The sequence below is a fragment of the Chenopodium quinoa genome, unplaced genomic scaffold (assembly GCF_001683475.1).
Source record: "Chenopodium quinoa cultivar QQ74 unplaced genomic scaffold, ASM168347v1, whole genome shotgun sequence".
Lineage (NCBI taxonomy): Eukaryota > Viridiplantae > Streptophyta > Magnoliopsida > Caryophyllales > Amaranthaceae > Chenopodium > Chenopodium quinoa.
The window spans coordinates 270,554-293,195 of NW_018744593.1; the positions used below are offsets into that span (position 1 = coordinate 270,554).

The window sequence follows — 22,642 nt, forward strand, 5'->3', positions numbered from 1 at the left end:
GCTGAGCCGCAGTCGACACAACACGACCACGAACGAAGTTAGACAACCCTGATTGTGTCAAAGGAGAAGACCTCGTCAAGTCAACACATACATCAAGGCCTCTATCCCAGGAGTAAAGCAACACATCTGTAGGTCGAAGAGCCCCGTCGTTCCCTCCAGTCAACCCAACGTTAACCTCCTTTCTTGCAGAAATCCCAGAGCGGAAACAAATATCAACAAGGGTATCACGAACAACGTTGTGCCGATGTTTAATACCCACCATCCCAGCACAATACACTGCATGATCCCCATAAATATCCCCATTAAAAACCCTTGAGCAAGCAGAACACGGTGTTAAAACGGAGAACAAGGGAACACCCAACCAGTAGCAAAGAACACAACGGTAAGTCTTACCATTCTTAGTCTGACCCAAACCTGATATCGGGACCGGTCGCAACCAGGCAGAAGTGTGATCCCCTTGCTAGGACTTCCATAAGGCAACCTGACGCGGAGATAAGGAGAAAGTGGATTCTACAGATGCAGTGACCTTCGTGAAATATATATCTGCCAATTTCTTCATGAGTTTGGGGGCAGCGATCTCACTAGGGTTACGCAAAAGGTCAGTCTCCACAGTCCTATTAAAGAGACTAAGAGCGCCATCGAAGGTCGGTCCTGGACCAGCAATACCAGAATTGTGAAGAAGCGAAGCCTGAAGACCAGAAGACTGCAAACGCGACGCAAGGAAAACATAGTGCCGAACATCACCCGCTTAATAGATACCCAATCCACCATAAGAAAAAGGTAAGGTGGCAAGTCGCCATTGCCAATCGCTAAAACTTGGCCCTGAAGCAGTTACAATACGCTCTAAAGAACCTCGAAGGACCACATCAAAAAAAATCTGGGCCGCTTCAAAAAGACGAGGAGGACAAGTGCGCATAGAAAAGTAGAGTTTTGAAACCCTAGTACACGCACGAAGTAGTAACAACTCACATTGGGGATCCTCAAGCTTAGCAACAACATCCATTAGCATAATGGTCTTCGACACTCTTTACGAAGAAAGCTCACCACAGAAAGAGGCATCCGCACTGACAGGACCACCAAGCAACTTAACACCATGTACAGGACGAGCAATATCCGGAGGAAAGACATCGACCACACGGCTACGTGGGTCCTCCGTGGGCCAGAAAACTTCCGTTTTCCCAACGTTAACATGGAGGCCGAGACGAGGTCCCTCCACCAAAATCAACTCCATAACCTTCCTTACCACCAAGGTGTCACCAATAATAGTGCCATCATCCAAATACCAAGCCTGCAAACATAAGTCGAAAGAATCCCTGATTCGACAAACCAACGGATGGAGCACCAAAGCAAAAAGCAAAGGGCCAAGAGGATCACCCTACTGTACTCCTTGACATGACCTTAAGGTATGCTCCCCATAAAACAGCCTGGCTGGAGAAGAGTAACGGAATTCAACCCAACGCGAGAGAGCTGGACAACAGAGACGGACCTCACGCAGTACAGCCGTACGATCAACCAAATTAAAGGCATTCTAGAAATCCACCAGCAACATAGAGATGCCAACATTCCACCACAACCTCAACCAAATGATTAATAGCATGAAGAATAGCCTCACCACCTGCCGACACCCCAACACCAAACTGAAGACCTCCTAAATAGCTTCCCAGACGCGGACCAATTAAAGCAGCCCCAACCTTTGAAACCAGGCGCCGCTAAACGATACCCACAACAATAGGCCGAATACCACCACCAGGCTTAACAAGAGGCGTGAGAGGAGCACTAGCAATATACTCCCCCAACTCAGCAGGACATTTCCCTACGAGAAAGAGATTAACCACCTGTGTAATAGAGACCACCAACTCATCTGAAATAGCAACTGCAGCACCACTCAAGCAATCCAGAAGGTGCTGAGCACGCAAGCCGTCTCTACCGCATGACGTACCACGCGGAAAACCCTTAATCTGATCCAAAACAACAGCAGATGAAACAATAAGGGGGTGATCAACGGGGATATCCGGTCAGATAGGAGCCGGAAAGGAAGGATGCTTAGCTTGTAAATCAGTAAGAGTAGCATCATTGTAAGGGGTAAGACCAGAAGACAAAAGAACCCTAATCGCAGCAGTGTAATGTCCATCACAAATCTTTCTCTTACATTGCTTAATATTACGCTCAGACAAATCATGCTCATCATCAGCATCCAACAAAGGAGGAGACACATCTGCCAACGTATCCCGCACAAGATGCATGGAACCACCAGGCTCACACCAAGAACGAATAGCAGCGGTGATACTCTCTTCCTGCCGCTGCCGCTTGACACCCGAAGAACACTCACAACTACTCCTCGGAGTAAAGGTTTTAAGAACACAAAGAGGCAACACAAGCAGTTGAACCCAACAAGAGACGTCATTAGGCTTGCAAATCACCTTATCAAGCGCTTCTTTGAGAACCCGAGAAAAACCCAAGCGACACTTAAGAGGAATAGATTTCACCGAACAGAACCGCTTAGATAGCAAACTATCCAGGAGAGCAACATCGAACGCAAAAAGAGGCTGACGAGGCACACTAGGAACAAGATCAGATACCTCCGAAGAAAGACCTTGTGGTTTAGGAAAACTATAAAGAACAAACCAAACAACACATCCCCCGAATCAGGTGGGTCCACAATATCATCCGAACCACGACCATGTCGACACTTCGTACGAAAAGTATGAGTCTTGAAACACTCCCCACAAAGCCAAATGCCCATACAACGAAAAGTTGACTCCGCCTCTAAGAAAATAGCCAAATCAGAAGTAAGAGAGCTTTGGGTCATATCCCGCGCATCCGCACAACAATGGCGGTCACAGAGATGAGTGATCAAAGAAGTTTTAGCGAGCCCATTACCCCTGCCATCTAAACACCCATTAAGACCCACGAATGGGCAATAAAAGAGAACACTAGGAGGCATAACAACCACCGCAACTTGCCACAAGAGAACCGCAATACAACACACCGCAAACTGCACCAAAACCGTCCCAAAAATTGCACCAAAAAAGCACTGGAAACCGCCTAGCAACTGCAGCCAAAAAGAACACACAAGATGGCAACTGAAACAGCCCGGAAACTACCCTAAAACCGCCTAAAAATAGTCACTAGAAACTGCCCAGAAACCGCAACTGGTACTATAGCAAAACAACCCTATAAAACCGCCTAAAAACTGCACCTGATCAACCCAAAATCAGACCAAAAACGCAGCCAAAATGCCCTGAAAATAGACGTCGAGAGCCACCTTAAAGCTGCCTGAAAAACGGCCCTAAATGCAACTAAAACCGCCGGTAAATGGAAGCACTCGCCGGACCTATTAATGCCTGGAAAATGAACACGGAACCAGCCTGAATATCGACGCGAAACGATCCTGAATTTCGCCTAGAAACTACCCTGAAATTGCCTAAACTTCGACAGAAATACGACCCTGAAATCGGACCCTTCGCTGGACCTGACCTTGTGCCAGAGAAGCTGCCGGAATAATGACGTGGAAGCCACCTGAAAATTGCACTTTAAAAATCTCACCAATGAATCCCGAAACAGCCTGAATTTCGCCCAAATACTGCACCAATTGAACCGTGGAAACCGCCGGAAAATAGCCTAACCTGAAGGCGCCGACACCAAGCACCGCCGCCTGACCCTAGAAGACTTAAAGCCGCCGGAAAAGCTGCCGGAAACCCACCCTATGCCCAGCCCTAATCGCCCTAACAAGAGGTTGATTATTGTTGTTGTTATTATTATTATTATTATTATTATTTATTAATATTATTATTATTATCATCATTATTATTACTATTATTAATATTATTATTACTATTATTACTATTATTATTGTCATTAACTACTACTACTACTACTACTACTACTACTACTACTACTACTACTACTACTACTACTACTACTACTATTATTATTATTTATAATATTATTATTATTATAAATATTATTAATATTATCGCATTATTTTATTATTATTATTATTATTATTATTATTATTATCATTATTATTTATATTATTATTATTATTATTACTATTACTATTATTATTATTATTATTATTATTGCATTATTTTATTATTATTATTATTATTATTTGGTTTTTTTTAGATTTTTTTACTCTTTATATAACATTAAAAAATGTGTTAAATAATATTAAATATTAATTATTATCATTAAATATTAGTTATTATTATCAATTAATATTATATATTAATTATTATTATTATTATTATAAAATATTAATTATTATTATTAATATTAATTATTGTTATTTATAAATATTAGTTATTATTATTACATATTAATAATAATTATTATTATTTTTAGTAAATATTAATTATTATTTATAAGCAGAGCAGAGAAGAGCAAAGCAAAGCAGAGCAGAACAACTCAAAAGAACAGGGCCCAAGGGTAAAATAGGTATTTGGTATTTTGGTGTGTGAACATAAACAAAAATTGTACTTCCTCTGTTTTATACTTACAACACTACTCTTTTCACGCTTGTCAAAAATTATAAAAATTTAATATGAATATTATAAAAGTATTAAATTGAGGCAAGTCTAATAAGATCACACTTGACTATTTTTTTTTCTAACCTGTAAATCACTAAAGCCAGTCGAAGTGAGATATGTGGATAGCGTAAAAATCAAACTATTGCTAGTAAAAAAAAACGGAGGAAGTATAAAAGTCCATTACATAAATGGTGTAGTTAATATGTAATTTACTTACAAGAAAAATGATGGAATTTAAAAAAAAAAAATGAAGTATATCTAGCACTTCATATAATATATGGCAATAAGAGGTGAAGGAACATTTTCTAGTGAACGATCGATTTCCCCCCTAATATCGAGATTTTGGATTACATAGGGTTGGAAACCTTAAATGTAGACTTAGAATAGGATCACTATTTTAAGGTGGGAAAGGATTTGATGCTTGTAGAATAGGATTTTTTATTTTTATTTAGGCTTACAGAGATTTAAGTGTTTGACTCCTTAAACGGTCTTTACATATGAATATAGTAAATTTTTTTGACACAATAATTCAGTGTCATTGCTTTGTGAACGCAATGCATGCGTGCTTGAATTTTTTATTTTTATTTTTTTAAAGTTGAATTATATTGTAAATTGATTAACGGATTTTTGATAATAATTGAAAATAAATGATCAAAAGATGCAGAGTAATTAAATTATGTCATTTTTGTCAATAAAAAGTTGTTAATATAACACTTTTAGGGCTTTTATAATTATTATTATTATTATTATTTACATTGATTAAATATTGAATATTCAAGTGTTAATAGCTCGGGCCAAAATAAAAAAATAAAATAAAAAGCATGATATATGTATAAATAAAAGTTACCTTTATTAGTACCCCATTTAATTATTATAGGTTACGGAGTACTATTATTCTTATTTGTATTTATTTATAGTATGGGTTTATAAGTATTATAACGGAGTATGATTTTATAATAAACAAAAGTATCCTCAATACCCTAAATTATAGCTTGAGTGCACCCAGGACTCCAAATTTTGACTAAAAGTTGGCACATCACCAACAATTAATTGGGGTGTAACGCATTTTAATTAATGTTTTCATCCCTTTGTATTTGGGTGAATTGTGGCGACGGAGTGACAATTGGGATGAAAACTACACAACAAATAGGTTGATTTCAATTCCTACCGACATTCACAACCTTCTTTCCATATTACACGAACATGGAGATCTGTAATTCCAATTGTGCATAATTTTTCAAAAAGATATAAAACTTTGGAATTTCTCGTACATATTGAATAGACTTAGTTAGAATTTCTCGTACCGTGTTGAATAGACTTAGTTGGAATTTCTCGTACCGTATTAAGGCTCTGTTCTTTTGAGCTTCTGGGTAGAGCAAAACAGATTTTAGTAGAGCAGAGCAAAGCAGATTTCAGCAGAGCATAGCAGGGTAGGGCTTCCACACACTACAGAGCAGAACAGAGCAGGGGAGGGCAGAGCAGAGCAGAGCAGAATAGCTCAAAAAGACAGTATGAATTTCTCGTGCTGAGAAAATAGAGCATCCAATTTTCTTTATCATTATTACTTTTGAGTTAGACTAGTTGTTGAAGCACCTGCAACGCGGGCGCCCCTCTAATTTTATGAAATTAAACAGGAAGTATAAAACGCGTAATTTTTTTTTTATCATTAGAGCGGTATTTAATATATATGTAAGTTTAAAGAGATTAGGCGAATTTTTTTTAAAATGATAGTGATAGTGTGTTTAATGTAGTCTGCATTTGCAGGTTTAAATATTTGCCAAAATTATTAACGGGTTAGATAAGCGTGATTAATTCTCATAATGATAATACGCAATATCTAATGTAACATTTATTTAAAGGAGAGGAAAGTTTTTTAAAAGATAATCTTTGTTTTAAAAGAAGAATGCATGACTAAGTTTTTATTTTGGGAAAGGATTATTCTAAAATTAGGTAAATTGATTGGTAAAACGTGGACTAATGTAAAAGATATTAGAAATAAGGCTAAGTGGCAAATCCAAAACAACTTTTAAAAAGGAATGACGATAATATTAGTAGGTTACATTTGTTTAAAGTAAATCATTAAAAAAGAAAGTGGAATAGTAGGCAAAATTTATTTAGATTTCTGAAATTGGTGAAATATTGATATTCGCAAATGAAGGAAAGATGTTGATCAACTGCTCAATTTTAAATTGGAACCGTCATGTCGAATTCCACAATACAATACATATTACATTATTACTCGAAGATATATTGTTTTAGGTTTGAATAATCTGAATATTGATCTTAAATATATTCATTTAGATCATGAAAGTTGAAGTGGTGATTTTTAAATTTTTAAAAAAATAAAATACTAAGTTTTTTTTTTTTTTTAATTATTATTCTCACTCCAATACATACAATGAAACAAGTATTAAGTAACTGATAATTTGAATTAAAAAACAACAAAAAGTCCAAATAGCATTCATCAATATCAAATACTTTGTATTGTCAATTATGTTTAATGGATAAGTGGGTTTTTTTTTTTTTTTTTTTTTTTTAACTAATTACTCTGTATTGGTTTGGAGTAGGAAATGAAGTAGAAAATGAATAGTTAGGGAAGTGAGAAGTCTTTGTACAAAATCTATAAAACGTTCTACTCCATATTCTTATGTTTTTTATTACTAAACCCTAGCTAATTGAAATTTTGTCATTTCTCTTTCTTGATAGGGAAGGTTGCTCTTCTAATTCGAGGGTTAGTAGGAAAGAAAGTGTGATGATCGAGTATGATATGTACCTTGATTGGTTAAATAGATACCTTGATCGAACTAAGCTGCAAAGAAGATGAAGCAGAGATTTGATAATGCTAGAAATCGAGAGGAAAAGAGGATTAACCGTAAGGAAGCTGCAGAGTGGTACGAGCCTGATTCGCCGATTCGATTTTAAGAGGAATTTGAGTATGACTCTGACGACAATAATCATTCTATTGATGATTTCAAAAGAATGTATGATATGAATATGTGGGGTTAGAGTTGAATGATGTAAGGGTTTAAAGTATGGCCTCTTTTTGGAAGCAATGTATCAGGGTGTGGGATAAAAGTTGAAGGTTTATTCTGCTAATTAAATTAGGGTAGCTTAGATCGTGGATGATATGTATAGGTATGAGGTTTTAATTTTCTTTATAGTTATGTTAAGTAGGTGGCTAATTTTGTAGTAGAATTATATCGAATATATACAATATTTTTTGTTGTTTTTGTATTTTTCGTGTCAACAGAGCTGTGATGTGAATATAATGTGCATGCACTACTTTTGTTTAATTTAATTGGATTTATGTCTGATTATTAAGCTTTGTTTGATCTATATAATTTTGAGTTTTGAGCACCCTTGATCTAAATCTAAGACAAAATCCGACACTTAGAGTTAACACTAGTAGAAAATATGAAATGCGCACCGGTTCAAAACCCCCTTTTCGCACCGGTTTAGATTTGAGGGATGCCAAAAAAAAAAACATTCGCACCGGTTCAAAACAGGTGCTAATTCTTAGCTTTCGCACCGGTTAACCAGTGCTAAAAAACACTCCACCACTTTTTTTTTGGTATTTAATAACAATTGGCACTGGTTCTGTTCAAAACTAGAGCCAAAAATGCCCCAAAATTTTTTTTTAAAAAAACAATTGGCACCGGTTCTGGTCAAAACCGGTGCCCTTAATGCCCCAATTTTATTTTATTTTTTGCATTTTTTACACTTTAAATTGATATATAAACACTAACATATATATAAGGTTACATATTTTCATTAAAAAAGGCTGTAATATTACAATTTTCGTCCAAAAAATATAAGATAAAATAAAATTCTGTATATGGGTCTTCACCAAAATGATCAGCACTATGGGTCTTCACCAATTCTTCTCCCTGTTCAAAAAAGGAATTCTTTGGAACAACACTCGTGAATCAGGCTAGATATACTTGAAAAGAGAGCTATACATGTAAATTAGTAGGTCCTAGAGTTCAGTTTAATGATCACAACAACTATAATATAAATAATGTTAATCCCCCCAAGTTGTTCAAACACCATCTGGGCATTTGGTCTGGTTCTCCGGTACAAAACTGACATGTTCAAACACCTTCACATAGTACTCTTGTATGATTCAGAATTATACAAGTAAACTAGACTTATCATAACCAAAATAATTCATTTGCTCAATTAGAGAAAAACTAAGTAAATGAAAAAGTGTTCAAGCAACTAATTTGCATGAATTTGAGAGTGTACAACATTCATTCCAGAAATTCAAATTTGAACACTTGAGAGCAATTAAACACTCAAAAAATTCAATAAGATATTTCCTTTAGAATAGAGCACACTTATCTCTCAAACTAAGTGCTGAAACATACACCAAGAAGAATTCCTTTTCATATTACTTCCCAAGGAGATAATCTATTACAAACAACAAGATTATTACTTTCCAATCCTCAATTTACATATCCCCATAAGCAATAACAATGATTCACTCTTGCACAAAATATCCTTCAAAATCAAATCAGCCTAATAAAACCTTATTCAGGGTGACTAGCTCACAGCCTAGATATTTAATTACTAACTAATGCAAGAAATTATGTATGAGAACAATGTGGGCATTTAAAAGTCTCAGATGTCCCTATGCATCATTAATAATAAACCCATAAATTAGTTCACAAATCTGCCCAAAAGTCTCAAGAAACTCAGGCACATATCACAAACACACCAACATCGATAGTAACAAAAACATATCACATTCATACATCCCCTGGCCAGCAACAAATCACAGTTGCTGGCAACCATTTATCAACAAGTAACACACCAACATCGATAGCAACAACAACATATCACAATCATACATCCCCTGGCCAGCAACAGATCACAGTTGCTAGCAACCATTTATCAACAAGCAACACACAATCCTCCATCTCAGTCAACAATAAATCAGAAATTTCATCAACAACATCAAGGGACATAATGTAATCCTCCGTATTGTTAAAATTTTATAAATGAAATTTTATTTTATTTATAATATTTATTTGTATTTTTCCAGAATTTAATTTTCAAATTATTAATTTATGAACCTATATCCTACAATCCATTGTTATAAAACAAAGCCTAACCCATTTGTTTATTTAATTGGCCCATTATTTTCATGAGGCCCAATCCTACCCTACAATTCTCTCTTATATATACCCCATGATTCCCCAAATTTTCCCCCACACAAAAAGGTTAGTCTTATTTTCTTCCTCCTTTATTTCTTATTATTTTCATAAAGCTTATGTAATTGATTTTTGGGTTTTGGTTTTTATTGCTTGAAATTAGTTTATTTAGTATCAAAATCATGTTTTTGATGTTTTAAAGTAATAATTTTAGATTATAATTGTTGTTTTAATTTTCAGATTATGTAATTTTGAACCTAGGGTTTTAATTTAGTTAAATTCGGATTTTAGGATTCTAATGATCAATTAATTTGGGGCTTTTGTTCCTATTGAATTTCTAATGATTAATTAAGCATAAATAAATTTTCAGTTTTCCGTAATCAACTTATGATCTCCGTTCTTAATTTTTTTTAATCACGTATAGATTTTAACTCCTATTTTTACAAAAAAAAATAATAGTGTTTTTCGTGTGTAAACAACATTTTAATCAAATCTCACTACTTTTAGTAGTGAGAACTACCCTTTCATGGCCAAATTCAACCTCTAAATATGGTTTTCGGGCAGTTTTTGATTTTTAAAGAGGGTTTAATATAAATTTTTAGATTTTTATAAAGCTCTAAACTTGCTGTAATTTTATGAATAAGTATGTATTTTAATGTTTTTATGTAGGAAATTTTAAGAATAATATATAAGCTTTAAATTCTAGCAAAAAGGAAGGTTTTAAAGTGTTGTTTAATTGAATTTTGAAGGTCTGATTGAGTTTTTATGAAAATAATTGAATTCTAATTATATATTTCAAGTTTAGATTATTGTATTCATACATTCTACTATTAAATTAGTAAAGTCTTAGTAATGTTAACAGTTGAGACATGTGCCTGAGTAAATAATTAAATTGTGTGTGTTGATTGCTTATTAGTAGTATGCTAGGAATTCTTGTGATATTTCGTAGCTCGTATGTACTCAGCGTTGCTGATTGCGTGCTTTTGTATGTCTTTTTCTTGGTCATGGCCTTCGCCTATTCAATGACCCTGTAATGATCCAATTTTTACACTTGTAATATTGGGGAGCAGATTAATCACAGGTTTTTACATAATCAGAACTTGCATCAAGGTGGTGGGATTTTGAGTGGATTGTTGGATGTTTCCACAGTATATTTCATTTCATAAGTTTGGATTTAATTAAACTCTAGTTTGATTTATTTACTACTTTTATTGGGTTTTGGATAAGGGCCTTAATGGTACTAACATAGTTTTTCCGCTGCTAAATTCTGAACTAGCCTTAACGTTTGAACACGTGGCGGTAGCACGTCAGTAATTCTCTTGCAGATTGTTAAAGGTATTTACAGGTTTTTAAAGAGAGAATTATGGGGTGTTACACATAATCCAATAAATTCAAGGGACGATATATAAAAGGGCAATCAAGTTACCTAATCAAAGGAGCACCCTAATTTCTGCTTCATCCATGAAGCATTCAAATTAGAGTTATCTACAATTAGGATGGGACACACATCTTTAAAATTCAAAGAATGTATGCATTTGAAGGGACAACTCATCAACCACTTGGATTAAAATCAGAAGAATAATCCATAATTAAGGCCAAAACCGAAATGAATTCATTAAAAAAAGCCAAACCCGAAACTAATTCATATATGTTATGAGTAAATTCAATTCAAAAATTCGCAAAATTCATCATCATTCCTTAACAAAAACCGAAATTCATCAACAAAAACCAGCAACAATAATCAAGCAACAATAATCCAGCAACAATAACCAGCAACAATAATCCAGCCCGCCAGCAACGTATGTTGGTATACAACATGAATTGTTCATCCGCCACTTAAACATGCTTCTAAGTATAGAATTAAAATAAATTTAAAAAACTTAAATAACAGAGAGGTTAGGGTTTCAGAAATTTACCAACAAATGTCAGCAAGCAAGTTCATTTCGAACAGGGAGACTCAGTTGGAGCATTTTTCAGGACCTTTCGTGAACTGGGGTTAGTAGAACCTGTGGTGCGTTTCACTAACCCACAGGCACCATAGCTACACCAGAATTGTATAGGAGCTCAGGCCACGACGATCCCTGCTCAAGTGCATCAATTAGGGCTAAGATGAACCCCTTTTCAACCTCATCGTTACTCTCAAATAACGCAAGGTGTAATGGGAAAACATTCATGGCTGACGACATCGAGGGACTCAAGCACAGATCTAGGGTTTTTGATTTGCGAAAAATCGATTTTAGGAAAATCGAACCCAAAAAAACGAAGAAGAAGAAGATGAATAGAAATCAATTTTAGGAAAATCAAACCCAAAAAAACGAAGAAGAAGAAGATGAATAGAAAACCGATTTTAGGAAATCAACCAAGAAAAACAAAGAAGAAGATGAATAGAAAATCGATTTTAGGAAAATCGAACGCAGAATTCGAAGAAGAAGAAGATGAATAGATGGTGGATGGAAGAAGACAGTGAGAGTGGGAACAACAGAATGGGGGGAAAGAGATGATGTTGAGGAGAGAGGAGAGAGAAGAGAGAGATAAAACGAGATACTGAGGAAACAGAAAGAAAGTAGAGGGGAAATAGAAAGAAGGAAAAGAGGCGGGTTTTTTTAGGAAAACAATTGGCACCGGTTTGAACCGATGCCATTTCAAGAAATTCGCACCGATTTGGTTTGAACCGGTGCCATTGCTCTTACACTAAATCCCGCCTCGTTTTTTTCCCACCGGTTTTTAAGAACCGGTGCGAATTCCTCAGTGCGCATTTGTGTTTTTCTACTAGTGTAAGGAAAAGATATTGTACTTTGCGATTTTATATTGCATCTTCCTTCCCTTGTTGCCTACCACCACCATGGCAGCATCTCCCATGGCCTTCTCCTATCACCATTTTCTTCCTCTCTTCCTTACCCATTATTAGCTTACCCCACCACCAGTACATCGCCATTGCCGCCGACAACGATTAGTGTCTCCTTTCTTTTCTCTCACCACCGTTCCATTCAACAGTTAAACAATCTAGATAAATTGTTGGTCATCTTTGTAGTCCAACAAACCAACAGATATAAATCTATTAATCTTGATAGCTTCCAAAAACTCTTTTTAGTCCTATCTACTACAAATCAATTGGAGGTCTTTTTAGTCCAATAAAAACAACAAATCGAGTAATGTTTGCTGATTCATTAACCACAAACATTTACAATTAAATTATTCATCAAACATTCAACTATTCATTTTTCCCTTGTTTCTCTGCTTTTTAAAGTTGTACTTAAATTTTGCAGTTTGTTACAGAACCATGTTTACTATATCAAACTCAAAAAAAGCAATGAACATGAATCCGATCCCAAACATAGCTTACTCTCTCAACACAGCACCATAATTCATTGCATTTATTTCCCATCAATCGAATATATTGAACCCAATCTGCTTGAAATCTTGTCAAAACGTAAAATAAAAGCTAGGTTAGGCACTCAAATGCAATCGAATAATTCAAAAGACAAACAAATTTTAGTTTGTGAAGAAATCATAAACTTTAGATGTCCCATAGTGACCATCCAATTAACTTGTATAAATATTAAGATAAATGTAAAGTCAACTTCTTACAATAAACTACAGCATGCATTAAAAGAAAATGTCATGACATTTCTCATTGTGTTCTCAATGTATTACAGAATAAATTTGCAATATTAACTCAAATACTCAATCCACTTAACAAGATCAAATATGAACATTAACTCAATCTTCTTAAATAATCACTCTCATTGATTTTTTTTTTTTTTTTTTTTTTAAAAAAAAACCAATAAACCAAACAATTTTTATTAATGAAATAACTTCAAAAATCCACACCTTTAAGACTCTTCAATCTCACCCAAATGGTTCAAAGATTTAATCTATAGTATGCAATAAACAATAAAATTGTAAAATTAACCAATGGAGATAAAATGGGTGCGATTTTAAGCCTTAATTCATTTATCGCTCCTAAATCCTAACTAAACCCTAAAATTTAAGAAATCCTTGTTCCCCCTTCCCTCCTTTCCCTCCCCCTTCCCCACTCGATCTCCTCCTCCCCCTCCACCTCCTTTGTACTTATTTATATTAAATTTATCATAGGCTCATAGGGAGAGAATTCAGCAAATTAAGAAGCTAATCCAATATGATAAACTGATAGGAGTAGAAATGAATCCTATAGTTTTTATGAATATAGATACATCAATTCAAGGTATCAACGAGCACACAACTGAAATATCTAGGCATTTTCATAATATCAAAAATAATTTTTAGAGACCGATAGATCGAGTATTTAATTCAAAATTACAAAGTTACTCCTAAGAAATTGGAATCTAACATTACATGCATCATATAGAAACTATTAAAGTTTGAAAAGATATTTATAATACTTCTTACATCCATTTGAGAGAGCTAACAAAACATAATAATCTTTTGTCGACCTTCCAATAACTGTAATAGATCGATATTCTGATAATCCTACCAACAACTAAAGAACCTAAGACGACCAACATAAAAAGAGCATCATAAACCTAAAAACACTAAACACTTAGCTGACAATACCTACTAATCAACAAGAAAAAGGAGAGCCAATTTATCTTTCACATCACTAACAATATACAGATTTTTTTTTTAATGGAGTATGGTGTAATGCAATGATACTGGCAAACACGACACCACTACAGCAGTAAGCCAACAACAATATCTCAAATTACCTACAAAGTTCATTGGTGCTGGCAAATGATCATCCTTTAGGATCCAAAGTTGAGCACCGATATCGCTACGAATGGTTTGAATTATCTGACCACCTTTACCAACAATACATCCAATCTGATCAAAAGGGACAAGCATGTGAGCAGTAACATGTTGATTACCTTCAGCCTCATCGCAACACCAGCATCCTCGGCAATCACTCTGTCATGCACTCTAGAGAAGAGTGCATCCTGGACAGACCTGACAATCCATTTCATCAAAGGCATTTGCTTCATCACTTGGACTAATCGTCTCAACTCGCTCATCACATCCAGGCACAGTCTCGCCAATTCTGATCTACGATTTAGTGTCCAATGACCTATAAAGCAAAAGGGTAACAACGTTCAATTGATATATCTCGTGAATATGGACCCTGCCATAATGTAACAACTCAAAATGCAACTAAACCTCGAAATAGAACCACTTAAAACATTGAAATTTTAAAGAACGACCATACTCATCTTTTAAATTGAGCTTATGCCAAAACAACATTTAGCTTAAATAAGTATGGTTACAGTAGTGCTATACGATACAAAGCTTTTTTCAATGTGTCTCATTACTGCTATTATTCATATAGAGACAGAAGAAGCACCAAAGATACATAAGTTCACATCGCCTGGTAACTTCTTGAGAACGATTTTGCGGCCATTATTATTTGGTTTACAACAAACATTCCCGTAATATGTTTTTAGCTTTCAGTTATATTCGAACAAAGTAGGTTTGTTAATATGTTTCTTCATCACCCATATCACATAAAAATAATAAAAATAGACTATAAAAAATAAGAGTTACAAAAATAGACTACAATCAAAATAGACTATGGTATGTTTTTGTATCACCTATATCACAGTCCAACCATTAATAGTGAGAGTAATATAATAAAATTTATTTTATAGTCATTAATACTATAAAACTAAAGGTGGTAAGGTACTAAACCTCGAAATTGAACCCCTAAGAACTGCCGTGTATCATCTCTTTCATATACCTTCCTTTTCCTTATCTCGTTTCTCCTTCTTATCCCTCTCCCTTTCCCCCTTTCTTGTTCCTTCTTCCTTCCTTCCACTCCCTTATCTCATCTCTCCTTCCTGTGACTTTCTTATGAATTCTGGAATTATCTACATTCATATACAGCATTCCCCACACTCTTAAAGTAATTTTTCTCTCTCCATATCTCCTCTCTACCCTACATCCTTCCTCATCCTCCCCTCCCTCGCTCTCATACTCGCCTTTTCTCATTTACTCTATCCCCTCCTCACTCCTGCTTCCTCACCTCCTTAATCTTCCATGCCTTCTCTCTGCCCTACACGACTTCTTAGCTATATGTGGTTCAAATTTTGACAAATAGCTAACAGACCTTGTATATAGTTGTTGGACATTTAATCCCTGCCAAAACAGGAAAAATGTATAAGAAAATACATAACGAGGATTAGTCTGCAAAATCCGACAGGCCAAAACGAAGAGCTACACAGGGTATACTTACAACAGCTTCTATGTATGAAGGAATAAATTTGACACCTTCCATGAAAATAGTCGCTAGGGGCTAAAATTATAAAGGTTATAACTGTTATTATGGAGAAGAGTGTAATATTGTCCATTGATTCTTGTCAAAGAAAATAATTGAAATCAACTCAAACTCTCAAACATTAATCAAATAAATGATTAAGAATATCAATAAGTTGTATGTACTGTGCAAAATAGAGAAAACTACTTTTACACAAAGCAACAAAAAAAGGTCAGACATTCCTGTAGACACCTGATTGTGTCTCCCCAAAAACCAAACCCAGTGATGAGTACCTTTCACGTCTTTGATTACCGAGTTAGGTGAAGAGTGAAGAGTCTTGTGAATTTCCCTTTAGCCTTGACCATTTCTAACCTTTCCTTAAATGTTTTAATCCAAAATCATTCATTTCGTGTCTTTGAAAATCATTCATTTCGTGTCCTCTTTATAAAACTTCTAAAACAGATTATTTTGGTCCATAATCCTGGTCCAATTATTGTTTAGTTGGATGGGGCTTGAAAAGCGCTTTCCAACGACATATTATAAGCCCAAATCCGACTTATAACGAAGAAGTTATGACCAAAATACTAAACCAAGCCTGAACCAAGCCTTACCTACGATCCAATGATCATGTGGAGGGTCCAAATACCTTAATCCCAATCCTAAATAAATTAGGATTTATTAGGAGATTTTAGAAGTCTCTAAAAGGTTCTAATTTATCCTTTCCCCGAAAGATAAAGATTAAAGAATTTGATATTGAATAAAACATCTCTATTTTGATAATCCTAATCCCGGTCAAAACTGAATTTCGTGCCTCATAATTTTTATCCAAATCTTGGATGGTTGGATATCCCTTGAAATTATCTTTCCAATGATATATCATAATCGCAATTCCGAGCTATAACGAAAAAGATATGATTAACATACCAAACTCTATTCAAAACTGACACTTTTCCACTGTTTCAATCATATCTTTTATTCTACAAAATATATCAATTTTATTCTAATTGGGTTGGAAAGTAGACTTCTAGATCTTTCCAACGATATATTATTTATCTTATTCCGATTTTTTGGATCAAAAGTTATGATAAAAACAAAAATCGCAAAATTGAAGGATCATCGCGCCGCGATGGACTTGTCTCGCCGCGACAAAGCTGTCGCTCCGTGATGGAATCTGTTTTACTTTGATTTGATTTCTGACTCTTTTCTGGTCCTTCGACCCTCTTTTTCCTGTCATCTCTCCCCATTTTCAACCACCAACAATCATCATCAAGTCCCTTCTTTAATACTTTCTCTCTCTCTCTCGATTCTTTTTTTAGCCTAGCCTAAACAAGTCCTAATACATCCTTAATACTTTTCCCTTATCTAACACCATACCTCCATCACGAGCTTCGAATACTCCTAGCTAATCTCGAAGTTGCCTTCGACTTCGACGTGAAACGTTGATAGTTTTGAAGGTTTGGTCCCAAATCTATATTTCAATTCTTATTTAATTTATTTTGGTTTATTTGATTTGATCTTTCTTGAAGTTACTAACGTGTTTATTGTTTTGATAGAAAGAGATACGAGGCATCAAAGTAAGTAATTCGATTATTTAATTATTCTTTTGATATAGAAATCATGTTAGGATGTTGTTTTTAATTCCTAGTATCATGTTTAGGGTGTTAATTAATATTCCTAATATCATGTTGGTTTCTAGTATCATGTTTAGGCTAATGTTTTGATTATGATTTTTATTAGTGATATGCTAGGGTTTATTGTTAATCTGTTTAGTATCATGCCTAGGATCTTGCTATTAATCATGTTTTGATGAGATTATGATTATATTGATTATGATGTTTTGATTATGATGATGATTGTTGTGTCAATTACTATGTTGCTTGATTATTGTTATTGCTTGATCACGCCCCTTCTTGCAGTTTTAAAGGGAATTTGTACTTGAAATCACGTCTAATAAGATAATTAATAATTTGATTTAGGCTTAATATGATTTTAACTCAAGTGATCACCAATAATAGATTTGATTGTACATTAATTATCAACCAACTTAGATTAAACAAGTTTAGGGCTAATTTGATGTATGTATGTTGGTCGAAAGACGCACATGAATATCATAAGAATTAAGTAGAGGCTGATTTAGGGCGGGTTCAATCTTTTTTAGGTTGGATTCGTACCATTATCCCCGAATATCGAGTCATGGTTCCGGACCACCATAGAGTTAGCGATCTCCGTGATCGTGAATGGGGTGTAACCTTCACACCCGTGAACGGTTTACAAGTTCCTAAAACTTGTTGACGACTCTTTTATCTCTAGCTTCCTTCCCTTTGGACGCCACCATGCTTAAAGACATGATCACAGTGGGGCTGAAGGTTGAGTTTGAAAAATTCTCTACAATTCCCCATAATGAAGCTTTCTCAGCATGGAAGAAAAACTAATACAGAAGCAATAAATAAAAGGAATTACCTCTATCTTTACCATGACCTCCTTGCTAAGGACATTACGCGATTGGTTTGTCACATTGAAAGCCATAGAACTCCAAAAACCAGCCCTTCATGAAAACAAAAACATATTAAGCAAATGGTTCAGATAATACTCATGCTGAAAACCCAGCGGGATCCTTGGAAATAGAAAGCACAAAATCTTGTCAGAAAGTTATCTCACTGACCAGTTAAAAGAGGCTTCAGTCACAGATGCAAGAGCCACCCCTCCAACAATGGGAAGAAGTGAAAGTACAACCCAAGGAGTGGGATTCTGCAATGAAGGATACTGAAAATTAACCCACAAATAAACCAAATCACTAAAATAAATACTTCAACCATTGGCTGAACTATGGCTTATCCTACATCAGAGAATCTTTCACATTTCAACAATTCTATGTATATAAAAATGAACAAATGAAAATTATGTGAAATGTACCTCCCAAAAAGGCAGCAGACAGTAAAACAAGAGAAAAATGGCTCCATAGCTTTGATAGTGTGATAGAGAACAACAAACGTATACCTCAGACAATCTCAACAAAGCAGCAAGCAGTCGCTAAAGCAAAACAGCTACATCAAAGTAGCCTGAAACGAGCAATTCAAAAGACTAAGCACGATTAACAAAAAAAAAAAAAAAAAAAAAAGGGAAACAAACTCAGCTCTTTTCTTGTTCATAATACAGCAGCTATCAACTTGTTCATAGCACAAGTCACTAACCTTTTTTAATCAACCATAATTAGAGCATCCCAAAGAAGGGCATGTTTATTTATAGTCAAGTCATTTTGCTATTCACTACATACAGGGGCGGACCCACGTGTAGTCATAGTGTGTCATAGGACAACCTATTATTTTATAAAAAAATTAAACACTAAATGTCAAGAAGTTCAGCTTGCAGCCTAGTGGTTTTTTTACCACCCATCACACGCGAGATGTGGGTTCAAACCCCATTACTGACATTTTTTTTTTTTTTTTTGCTTTATAACCTCACACCCAATTTTCAACATTTAGAAATTAAAACTTGGGATTCAGAACATTTCCCCCAAATTGTAAAACCCTAAGTCTCTAACTCCCCTAAATCGAAATCCCCAGACCCCACCCGCAGGCCCGTAGCCCCGCCACCGTTCACCAGCCAATTTAAGCTCCGTACTCCGTCACTCCATTTTCTCACCGTCGCCAATATATGGTTCGTCCGTCAATGTCAATCTGTGGCTCATACTTTGTGGAAAATCAATACTTTGATGTATGTTGCTCAATTACAATCCATTGTCGCTTCTGCTGCTCACAAATTTCCCGATCTTCTTCTCTGTTTTGATCTTCTCTCTGATCTCATTTCCGCCATTAATGACGAACCTAAGGTTCCATTTCTTAATTTTTTTTCTCCTTTTTATCTTTTTTCTACTTGATTAGATCTATGTTGCTGCTAATTGTTCAAAATCATGGAATTTCAGCATGTTTAAGTTTGTATTGCAATCAATTTAATTATTTTTAGGTTGTTTAAGTTGAATTTTGAGAATTCTAGTTGCAAATTATACTGGCATTTGGATTGTTTTAGAGAATTATTAAGTTTTGATTGGGAATTCTTGCTTAAATTATGAATGGGCTTGATATGGATTGAATTAGGAACCTATTATGTATTTATGTTATGGCAAAGAAAATGTGAAAATGCATTGTTTTCGCTGCTGGTTTTGGGTGGGCGGAGGCCGGTGCGGCACTTGACATAGTTAGCTATGGTTAAAATTATCTGGAAAGGAGATCCTAGTTCGATATACTCAAGGGCTAGTGCTCTTCAAGGGTTTCTTGCTGACCATTCACATGCAGGAGGGTGGTTTTGGTGGTGGTGTAGGAGGAGGGGGTGGTTGTTGGGGCTGGGCTGGGAAGTGGCTGTTGGGCTGGGTGGGGAATTGTTTAATTAATTTTTTTTTAGAAAAAAATAGACCATTCACATGCAGACACGTGTCAAGTAACCTGCTTTTTTTATGTATTTTTTTTGCTAATCATACAAGCTTTGACTATTTTTTAATATTATATACGGTCAATAGACGATGATGGGACAACCTATTACTCAAATCCTGGATCCGCCACTGACTACATAACCTGAAACTGATATCTCCATCATGATCTATTTCAAACCCTTAACTTATAAGACCCGAATTTCCCAAAAATAACCTAAAACATACATCACCACCCAAAACAAGCATCACATATACAAAGCAAATTAAGTCCTAAAATGTATTCAAAACTAATTAGTCATCAGCAAACAATTTTAAACCAAATCAGCGGAGACACGTCAAAAGAAGCCAAATTTTTAGCACCTGCTAATATAAGTACAATGTACAAATTTAAGAGTTTTGATGTACAAGCCATTCAAAGTCAATTGCAAGTTCAGTTTTGGCAAATGTCAGCTTTAGACAATTAACTAAATGGTTTGACATGCATTATAGGCATTGTACTTACATATAGCTTTTGACCATAACATATTAAGCTTTTTCAAAAATTAATTACATATTGAGCTTCCTTTATGGTAACCATGAAAAAATTGTGAAAACTTTTCACTTAAGTCAGTCAATAATAAACAAGCCCCAAAATTATTAATTGATCCTTTACAATGAATCCTTAAGATTTCATAACCAATACAAATTCATAATGTGAGAATAAAACTATATAAATTTAGTTCTCAAGCCAATGAGCCTCAATAACAATACAATCAAGTGGAATACACTTGTGTACATCAACTCGCCTCAGCTTGTCTAGAGAGCAGATACTCAGTTCGTTCAATTCAAAGCATTGTATCTCTATTAGCCTTAAGTCCTCAATCATAGGGCAACCAGAGATCAGATTTTCGAACTGCAGCAGGGAGACTTCCATATTCTTAAACGATAACTTCTGGAGATGCGGAAGATTTACTGAATAGGCAGGTATAAGACACCCATATAAGCTTAATGCAGTAATGGAACTTCCACACATGACACACGGAGGCAAAGTGAAGTACTGTAGTCCTGACCGATGCCTAGCTTTGGCGTGGACTTCAAGTTCTATAACATTCCTCGCAATAGCAGAAACAATCCAATCATTTACATCAGAATTCTTTACATCCCATTCCCATAAATAAGAAAAGCACAACCTGAACTTGTGAATACTATGCAATTGCTCATCATGCAGCCGATTAATTATCTGATCTTTGTATTATTTCTTTATAACTTTCTTCACCTTGTCGAAGCTACACAGGTCAATATCCACAGTATGATATGAATTCCATACTTGCCTCCATCTCTTAGACATGATGCACGTTCGAGCAGCATCCTTGGGATGGAGGTGATAAAGAACTTGATGAAGCACATGATCCGGCATGTCAGAAATATAGTCAATTCTACGATTCACTCTCTTTCTTACTCTATTAGCAGAGGCCCTTTTGCTTCTTTTCTTACATTTCTTAGAAGTAACATCCATTGAACCGTTCTTCTATACCAATTTATGCATATGTTCCCTAAAAAAGGTCGACGGATGTTAATCTAAAATCTGCGAAGAATTACCGAAATATATAGCTAAATTCAATTTGTCAAATTCACCAGTTTACATCATTAATCACAGGAAAGTAGGACGTAGGAACACAACATGAATTCGAAACATATAGTATTATGCTGAAGCAGAGACTGTAATCATCCCAAACACATTATACAGGACTAGTACGATATATACCAATCAATCAAAGCCTTAATCCCATAACTCCATAAGTGGGGTCGGCTGTTCCCTAGAATAAGTCTACAAGATGTTAATCTAAAACCTCCCCACATAGAAGAAATATTGAAATATACAGCTTAATTCCATTTGTCAATGTCACCAGTTTACATCATTAATCACAGGAAAGTAGGAAACACAACAGGAATTCGAAACATATAGTATCATGCTGAAGCAGAAACTATCAAATCATATTATTCAATCTGAGTAATCATCCCAAACACATTATACAGGACTAGTACTCTAGTAGGATATACACCAATCAATCCATCAAAGCCTTAATCCCATAACTCCATAAGTAGAGTTGGCTACATGAACCAAAAGTACGATATATACCGATTTACAAAAAATCCGAGCATGAATTGGGAATTACCTAGTATTCCGTATAACAATTACACACTAATTACAAAGAAATTCAACATTACAGAAAAAACCCACCAAAAAAAAAAAAAAAAAAAAAACAAGAACCCTTACAAACACATTGTTCTGTTTCACATTTCTTTC

General features: G+C 35.1%; 1 protein-coding gene across 1 annotated transcript; it reads right to left on the reverse strand.

Annotated features, from left to right (window-relative positions):
- Positions 1 to 18,452: 18,452 nt before the first annotated feature.
- Positions 18,453 to 21,850, reverse strand: LOC110699760 (putative F-box/LRR-repeat protein At3g28410). Its single transcript, XM_021877277.1, is given in 3 exon segments — positions 18,453 to 19,337; positions 21,131 to 21,487; positions 21,611 to 21,850. Coding segments are annotated over 3 exon segments (711 nt in total). The 3' UTR covers positions 18,453 to 19,223.
- Positions 21,851 to 22,642: the final 792 nt, after the last annotated feature.